Raw genomic sequence first — 9,677 nt, forward strand, 5'->3', positions numbered from 1 at the left:
TGTCCGGGCAGTGCCCTCTGTCTGCTCTGTGTCAGGGGCTCACGGTTGTGCCCAGGCAGTGCCCACTGTCTGCTCCGTGTCAGGGGCTCACAGCTGTGCCCAGGCAGTGCCCTCTGTCTGCTCTGTGTCAGGGGCTCACAGCTGTGTCCGGGCAGTGCCCTCTGTCTGCTCTGTGTCAGGGGCTCACAGCTGTGCCCGGGCAGTGCCCACTGTCTATCCTATGTCAGGGGCTCACCACTGTGCCCGGGCAGTGCCCTGGAACACATCCTGCCCCCCGGTGGTCCTGAGGGGCTGGGACCCTTCCTCTGAGGCAGATCTGAGCGCTGACAGGTCCCTTTGCTCGTAGATGTACGCACCGCAGGAGACTGGCTGTATAAACGAGGGGGACCTGTCGTGTATTCTGAAGACGGCCTTGGGCGTGGCGGAGCTTTCTGTGACTGACCTCTTCAGAGCCATCGATGAGGACAAGAAGGGTCAAATCTCCTTTGGTGAGCAGTTGCACAGTGGCATTATGTCCAGAGGGTCCGGGGCAGGAGGTGGGGAGACGTTCAGGTGTCCCCACTGGGCGGCTCCCTGGGCTCTGTGTCAATGAACCGTAGCACGGAAACGCTCCTCCGAGCATGTTCTATGGGAAGTTTGCCGCGATGGCTCAGGAGGTCCCAAGTGTCATGGTTCCCAGTAGTTAATAAAATCCAGCTCCACCGTCCTGAAACTCAGAGCCCGCCATAGATGCTGTGTACACTCAGGGCCGCTGTCAGCCTGCCTCTGGTGGATAGGGGGGGCTATGGTCACTCCCATTTCTGGAGTGCCTGACCAGGCCAGCAGTCACAAGAAAGTCAGGACTTTGTGTCCACATGGACACTTTGCAAAGCCACCCCGAGTGGTGGCTCTCTCTCATTCGCCCCCACCTGCCCTCTCCCACTCCCCCAAGTCCACACTTGGGCATCTCTGCGCTTCCATCCCCTTCTCTTTCTCCATGGGCCTGGGGCCCCGCCCTTGACTGTCTTTGCTAAGTGAGAAAACACCACTTGCTCCCTGGGAGAGGGGTCCAATGGCCCACGGGGCCGAATGTGGTTCTGAGGAAAGCCTCTGTAAGGAGCGCCCCACAGATGCCCAGGAACGAGGGTCAGGGCCTTCTATAGGAACACCCAGGAGCCCGGTCAGCCCAGCCCTGCCACGGCTCACATGCCATAACGTGTGCAGGCAGTCTGCTCTCCTGGTCCAAGAATCTCTGCAGTGGGCTGAGTTTGTGTCTTGTTAGGATGGGTTCTTAAAGTTGTGTCTGGTTTCCAGACACTGTGTGTATGTGTAGTGTGCACTGTGCATGTGAGGTGTGTGTATCTGATGCATGTCTGTATAACACACGTGTGGTGTGCCTGTGTGTCTGTTAGGTGTCGTTCACTGGGATTGTGTTTACATGGTAGTTTATGTGTGTGGAGTTGTCTGTGTGTGTATATGTTGTATGTCTGATTGTTTATGTTATATGTGCCTGTGTTATGGGTATATGACATGTGGTGTGTGTCTGTGTGGGGAGTGGAGGTCTGCTAGTATGGGGTTTGCTTTATGTGTGTGGTGTGTAATTGTGTGTGGTGTAATTGTGTATTGTGTGTGTATGGTGTGGGATGTAATTGTGTGGCATGTGTATGTGGTGTGGGGTGTAATTGTGTGGTGTGTGTATATAGTGTGGGGTGTAATTGTGTGACGTGTGTATGTGGTGTAGGGTGTAACTGTGGCATTTGTGTGTGGTGTGTAGTGTAATTGTGTGTGGTGTGTGTGTGCATGTCACCATCGTTGGATAAACGCTGACCACACCTACCTGCAGACTGTCCAGCAAGGACTGTTCCAAGGTTTCCCACAAGGTGTCGCTGGTCCTCACTGTTTCCAGGCCACTTGAAATCTGTAATCGGCTACATCAGCCCCTCCCCAGACCCCCGTGCTGCACAAAACCTGGCCACAGCGCCCTCACTCGGGCCCCATCAGACACAGCAGGCAAACACAGACATCAGGCTGGGCATCTGAGTCCCATGATTGCAGGGGCTCCTGCACCAAAGATGGCAGGCTGCAGGCTCACAAACCCAGAGCCAGAGGTCAGAGGTTGATGTGGCCGGCCGATGCAGGATCCAGAGAGGGGAGCTTTTCCACAGTGCCCATATATATTGGATGCAGGTCACACACACAAGGAAACTCCCCTCTCACCTGATTGGAGGGTGATTACATACTATCTGCCTAACCACTGAGTTTCATGGCCTGACCAAGTAGTCCCATAACCTGAGCCATACTGATTGAACCTCCCTCACAGAGTTTTAGATTCTGAGCACGTTTTCTCAAGACCAAGTCCTCCCATTAACAGTACTTTGCATCCATATTAGGGTCCCTGGTGGTGCAGTGGTTTAGTACTGTGCTGATAGCTGAGAGGTCAGGGGTTTGAACCTACCAGCCACTACACAGGAGAAAGATAGGGCAGTCTGTTTCAGTACAGACCGCCCTGCCGCTGAGTGGGCTCTGACTCATAACAACCCTTTGTGAGAGAGTAGAACTGTCCCACCCCTCCCAGGGGTTCTGAGACTGTAGCCTTTAGGGAAAGGAGTGCTGGTGGCAGCCCTGTGGGGTTAGGTGTTGGACTGTTAATGCAAGGTCAGACGTTCAAACCCACCAGCTGCTCCATGGGAGAAGGATGAGGTTACCCACCCCTGTAAAGATTTACAGGCTCAGAAACCCTATACAGGGTCACAATGGATCCAAACTGGGGGTTTGGTTTTTGTTTTATCTTTAGGGAAGCAGAACACCCCATCTTTCTCTCATGGAGCAGCTGGTGGATTCAAACCACCAACCCAGTTGGTTCCCAGCCCAACACTTAACCACTGCACCACCAAGATTCCTCTATAAAAACGACAGCCTTGCAAACCCTAGGGAGCAGTCCTAGTCTGTAGTGTAGGATCGCTGTGAGTCAGTATGAAGTAAACAGATACATGTAGTCATGAAATCAAAAGTCCTACATTTTCTAGAGGTTTCTCCCAAACTGGGAACACCTGCCCGTTGGTTTTCACAACAATTTTGTGCTAAGAGCAGGGATAGCCCGAGGGTGGCAGCCGGGGCAGGTGGAAGCTCCCATTCCCAATGGTAACCACCCGTGGTGCCTTTGTGTCTCCCAGCTGACTTCACCAGATTCGCAGATACCTACCCCGACTTTGCAGAGGAGTATCTGTATCCGGACCAGACAAATTTCGAAAGCTGCTCCCAGACTCCGTCAGCACCAACCCCCAATGGCCTGTGTACTGACTTCAGCCCCGAAAGCACTGACCCCGGGGGGGCACCACTCCATCGGAAGCTGGACTAGGATGGAAGGTTCCAGAGACGAGCCCTCCACGGGGCTGCGGCTCCTCATTTGCGCGAGGACACTGGTGTTCTCTGCCCCCACGTGTCCAATGCCCCGCCGTCTGTCTTACTGTTTCTCTGTGGAGTGTCTGGGTTTAAGGGGGCTTTGTCCTGTGCGCTGTGCGTATCTGACAGGAAAGCCCCACATGTTCACGCCCACTGCCTGCTCTCTGCCCACGGGATGCCTGTGGGTGGGGCATTCCGTTGAGGACAGTTACTGTGCCACCAGGCATTGCTTCATCTTTACCTCAAGTGGCCTGGTTTCCCATTGTCCTCACCATGTTTTCTAATGGCCTGCCTTGCCCGTTCGTTGGCACGCTGGGAGGGCAGGGGCCTGACACACACTGCCGCCACCTTGAGTCCAACACAAACTGCCGGCCACACGTGGACAGAGGCGCTGTCTGATTTTTAAACGTTTCTTATATCCATGTGGAAACTCATGTGTATTTTATAAACTTCATTTCGATACTTCAGGAAACATTCAGCGTTGCTTTTGTTTTTTGGGTTTTTTTTTAAGAGAGAGAGAATGGCTTTTCTACTTCATCGTTCCTGTCAGGGTCTGAAGAGTTTTTGATAGACTCCCAGGCTGTTTGGGGCTTTGCCTGAAATTGTCCCCAGGTTTCTCGTGACCAGGTAAATTCCTCTCCTCCTCCAGGGGGAAGGTTGGCCATAAGGACCTGACCTCCACATCCTGTCTCTGCTCTCCCCATCCTTGTCAAGCCCCCTTTTTATAAAGATTCTAGTTCACTGTTGCTTAAAGCTCCAGTCCGAGTGCTGAGTGTGGCTGAGAGGTGAGGCTGCAGGGCTCAAGCACGAAGCCATCACTGATTTCTCTGAGCGCTGTCCAGCCATGGTGGGCAGTGGCCTCTTTCTGCTTCTGGGCTCCAGTTTCTATGGCGATGTTGAGTTCCTGGGGTTGTGCCGACCACTAACCCCCTCGGTTGTTAACCAGAAGGTTGGAGGTTCAGGTTCACCCAGAGGCTCCTCGGAAGAAAGTCCTGGCAGTAAGTTTCTGAACAATCAGCCCTGTGGATAGCACAGTTCTACTCTGGCACGCAGGGGGTCACCGTGAGTCGGAATTGACCTGATGGCAGCTGTTTTATGTTTTTTTTTTCTGATTCCAGCTAGCTGCTGTTCCATGGAGATGGATGAGCTGGTCTGTACCGAGCAGGTGGGGTCGGGCGGGGTCCTCATGTGAAGTCATCATTTCACCCAGAGCGCTGCCTCCACTGGTCACGGTGGTCAGGGAAGGGAATGAGATGGTGTTGCTGTGGTGGATGACCATACCAGCCCCCTGCAAGTCCCAGAATTGCTGGGGGAACAGGGCGATGTGGTACCCCACTCAACTTGGTGGTCACCCAGTGGTGTCAAGTGTCCTTGAGAAGGGGTCTTCTTAAAGCACAACCATAATTAAAGACATTAGTTGGTTTCCTAAAACAACACTTCCGGGTTTGCTTGGGGGGAAAACGATTTTCTGCATTTGTAAGATAAATTGAAATTGCTCTTTGAGGCATCAGAGTGGGCATTCGGGGCCAGTTAAGTATAGGAAAACATTGGTTACTGACCTCTTTGAGATACTGATACCAAACAAGATTGGAAGTGAAAAGAACAAGCAAACGTTTATCATGAATCCTGCCAGGGTCCTCCTACTTGTCGTTGATGTAACACTCTCAGCCACGGGGGTCAGAGGGGACATCAGGGCTCTGGGGTTGTTGGACGCAGAAGTTATTGGAGCCCACTGCCTCACTCCTTACAGAGCACATGTACAGTCTGTTGCTAAGAGAAAAGCCTGCACCAGCCCATGAAGGAGGTGAATAAACGAAGATATTCGGGGACAAGGGCACCCAACGGGGGCCTCCATTCCCCGGGTCTGCACATGAAGGGTTGTTTTGAATGATGTGCCTCTTACGGGCATTTTCAGGAAAAATAAAAACCTGAAAAGCAGACTTTTTAATGGATGTTTATTCCTCCTGATTGTCTTTTCCGCTTACGCTGTAACTTTGCGCCCGCAGCATTCAGAACTGTGAATGTATATAGTCTCCCAGTCAAAATCCCTTTTCGTGTGTGTGAGTTGGGAATAGCAGCCTGGCTGGGGCTGGGGTCCCCGGGAAGACCGTTGGATCTGATTCTCAATGGAATAAATAAAACATACAATCTTACAGACTCGAGATGTATTTTGTTGTATGTGGGGTTTCTTTTTCATTAAGAAAGGCAGATATTTCTTAGCCTGTGAGCTGACACACCAACATGAAACCTCTCTTCATGCTTTTCTACCGTGTTCTGGAAACACGGTCATTGAAATTCTGTAGAGAGCGCTCTGTAGATCATAAAGGGGAGCTCTGTGGTGTGGTGTCTCGATGGTACGTGGACACTAGCAAACATTTCACCAAGCCCAAGCGCAATGGCTGTTTGCCTACGGAGTGAGTGGCATTCACGTAATCCCTCTATATTAAATGCATACAGCTTAAATACATTTCGTTAAGGAAGGAGCAAAGTGGATGTACTTTTCTGTTAAATCAGTGAAGGATTTAGAAGTAGAACCGAAAGAAATAGAGCAATTGTATTCCGCCCCCCCCCAAAAAAAATAAATTATATGAAACGCCAAGGTGAGACGTAGCTACAAGCTTCAAAGGTCAAGTAATAATGGTAATGTTCACCAAAAATAAAAATAAAAATGCGGACTACCAACCAGTGAGTCTGAGGCCTGACTGCGGTTTAGCAAGAGACCAAATACGTACCACATCTCATTGTTTCAAGTAGCAGAACTTTTGTTCTATGTGCTTTCATGCATTTGCCATTTTTAGTATAAGGAATACACATTGCCCTTGAAATTAGTTAATAAAAAACAAAACCTATTGCCAGCAAGTGGATTCCAACTGATATTGACCCACCCTGTAGGACAGACTGGAATCACCCCATAGTTTCCAATCCTGTGCTCTTTACTGAAGCAAACAGCCTTGTCTTTCTCCCAAAGAGGACCTGATGCGTTAGCCACTGAGCAGCTAACCGCTGTGTCCCCAGGGATCCTTGAAACTGATTAAATATGTTGAAGTTCTTTTTTTTTTATGTAAGTAAAGAAAAGGGATGAAATGCATTTTGCAAGGATGAGTCAAAAATTAATCAACTTTTAGATTGCCCTATAGGGTCATGATCAGAATTGACCCCAATGACACACAACAACAACCGTTGTAGCTTTGCCAATGAAGGCTGAGAGATCATTGTCCCTATTCTCCAGTCTCAACTTCGAAAGCACACATCATCTATACGGTGTTTTTCCTCGTATTGCACTTGAGTGTTTGAAATGCTGTTATATCCTTCCTTGGCTTTAGCTATTTTTAAATCGAGTCTTTTCTCTCCTGAAGGTGGAACAAAAAATTTCCCCTGCATGTACAGCTATGACATCTTCCACCCCAGACTGTGAGGTCTCTCTTCACAGACAGCCACCCATATATAGAGTTGTTAAGTGTTGTAGAGTTGTTCTGACTCATAGTGACCCCGTATAGGGTTATCCCGTTTAGGGTTTCCAAGAGAAAAAAAAATCAACTTGTAGGAAATAACATTGTTTTTCTACATAATTTCCGTGCATTTCAATACACTTTGTCCATATGTCAACCTTTCCTATTCCCTTACTAAAAAATGTTTTCTGCTGAGCTGTGAGTCATGAATGCACTTCTGTCTTCACTTCATCATCAGAGGTGAATCTTCATCCTTGAAGGGCTGCTCTTGGGGCCACACAGGTCAAAGTCCCATGGAGCAAGATTAGGACTATAGGAAGGATGCTTTTAACACCTCCAAACTAAGATTTTGCAGAGTGTCAACAGTGTGGGCAGAGGTGTGTGGACGTGCATTATCATGTAGGATCACAATCCCCTTGGATAGTGGTGGTGGTTATGTGCTGTGAAGTCAGTTCTGACTCATAGCGACCCTGTACAGGGTTTCCGAGGCTGGAAATCTTTACTGGGGCAGAAAGCCTCATCTTTCTCCCACAGAACGGCTGTTTGTTTAGAACTGCTGACCTTGCGGTTCACAGCCCGATCCGTAAGTAACCATTACACTATCTAGCTGCATTTAATCTGAAGTTTAGACTTCAGCTCTTCAGTGAGCATCTCACTGTAATGAACACTGTTGATTGTTGAACCTTTTACCTTACAGTGTTCCAATACTGGCCCTTAAGATGCCCAGAAAATGGTAAACATCAATTTTCCCGCTGATGGTTGACGTTTGAACTTCTTCTTGGTCAGCAGTTGAGGATGTTTCCATTCCATACTGTGCCGTTCACTTTCAGGCTTGTAGTGATGAATCCATGTCTCGTCACCAGTAACAATTTTTGTAAACAAACATTCACCTTCAAGTATCAGACCAAATTTTGTTTGCAGATGTCCAGATGCTGTTTGTGCTCTTCCGCGAGTTGGTTCAGGACCCATCTCGCGCAAACTTTCCGAAACCTAAGTCTGTCATGGATTATTTCATAGGCAGCGCCATGCCTGATTTGCAAATGCTTTGCCATCTATTCCATTGTCAGACTCATCTTACATGCACGCTCAATGTTGTCATCAGCCGTGGACAGGCATTTTAATATAAACTGGACTGCGGCTAATTTTTGACTCAGCCTCGTACACTTAGCGCTTGACTGGGGGGCAGTTTATTACTAGGAATCAAAAAGAGGCGGCATCAGTTGCAGTAAAACTAAAGGCCAACTAAATGCTGACTCCGGCAGCTGGGCCTGGACACAGTGGAAATGGGGTGCATGGTAGGGTGATCAGTATGGTTTGGGGTGCACGTTCTTTACTGGACGGGCATGTGGCAGGAAGTTCTGACATTCAGTGTATTGAGGTTTAGATCTGCAAAATGAGCTGGATTTCTGCTTTTTGTTTTCAGCAATGCATTGGTTTAGATTTTGTTTCAACATAGGTTTCTTTCTCACTACTTTTGGGGGAGGGGGGCACGTATAGCTCTGCTCAGTGTCATCCCTGCTGTGTCCCAACCTGACCAAGGAGCCCCTCACCTGGAAGTCCCAGTCAGAGGACACAGGGCAGAGAGAGACTCAGGAAAACAATGCACTCAACATAGAACCTCCATTCAAAAACACAATTGATTGCTTCCATTGAGATTTGACTGGCCAGGGTGAATCAGCTAGCCACACCTGACCTCAGCAGGAAGGTTGTCCTCCACAGGGCAGTGACACAGTCTACCCTTGGGGGACCAAAGGGGTCATCACCACATCTCCTCCTACCTGTTTGTGTCACAGCTGTGCCTTCTGGCTACGGCTGTGAAGGAGCACCGTAGATCAGCCCGCAAAGCAGCTGGTACAGCCGTCACTCTCTGCGATGTCAGGATGCTATCGTCCAGTTGCATGTACATCCTGTTAGGCCAGCCACTTCTCAGAAATGGATCTTTGTCCAATCAGGGGAGCCCCATGGGATAGGGCCCAGTGAGCTCATACATGTAGTTGGCATGCCAGGCAAGGAGGACTAGGACAGAAAAAAAATAAAGAACCTGAGAGCAATAAACCCAGACACCCATGAAGTTCAGCAAGCCCTCACAGGCTAAATGTAACAATAGCTCCTCAAGGTCGATTATAGCAGACTGCTGGAAATGACTGACAAATAGAAAATCGAAAAAGTAGCCAGATATCAAGAAACAGGAATGAGAGCAGAATTCCCAGCAGGAATTGCACAAGCCAGAGACGCTGGTGACATCAATGAAGATTGAAGACCAAAATGGTCAGCTTAGGATTCTACACCACAAAAAAATATATCAGAAAGCAAGACAAAAGAAAATTGGGGTGATCAAATTTTAATCTATAGAAGCATAATTATTTGCTATTCATAATGTTTTCAGTGACAAAATATTCGGAAGTAGTTTGCCATTCCTTCTTCCTAGTCTGTCTTTGTCTGGAAGCTCAGCTGAAACCTGTCCACCATGGGTGACCCTGTTGGTTATTTAAAGTACCGGTGGCATAGCCTTCACATAGCACCTCACAAGCCACCACAGTACAACAAAACTGACAGACGAGTGGTAGCTGTTTGGTTTTAAGTGGAAACTGTCACCTAACAACAGCAGCAAGCGTAACTCATGTCTAAACTTGTGCCCTGACCGGGTCTTCATAACGTCTTGTAATTTTCTTCTTGAGCTCTGCTTATAAAGTAACCTGTTCCATAGGGGGTTCCGTCAGCTTTAAATAATCAAATTCTGTGAGACCTTGATTTAATATAAATAAAGTAAAATACATAGTCAACATTGTATCACCAGAATTGTCAAAGTTTTCATGAAATCCTAAAAATAATGACTGCAGAAGAAAC

General features: G+C 48.6%; 1 protein-coding gene across 1 annotated transcript in view; it reads left to right on the plus strand.

Annotated features, from left to right (window-relative positions):
• The window catches only part of LPCAT1 (lysophosphatidylcholine acyltransferase 1), a 75,545-nt gene extending 72,208 nt beyond the window's left edge, over positions 1 to 3,337 (plus strand). The window contains exons 13-14 of the mRNA XM_006872376.1: positions 347 to 488; positions 3,153 to 3,337. Coding sequence (XP_006872438.1) covers positions 347 to 488; positions 3,153 to 3,337 — 327 coding nt within the window. The remainder of the gene's footprint in view (positions 1 to 346; positions 489 to 3,152) is intronic.
• Positions 3,338 to 9,677: the final 6,340 nt, after the last annotated feature.

Source organism: Chrysochloris asiatica, unplaced genomic scaffold (genome assembly GCF_000296735.1).
Source record: "Chrysochloris asiatica unplaced genomic scaffold, ChrAsi1.0 scaffold00195, whole genome shotgun sequence".
NCBI lineage: Eukaryota > Metazoa > Chordata > Mammalia > Afrosoricida > Chrysochloridae > Chrysochloris > Chrysochloris asiatica.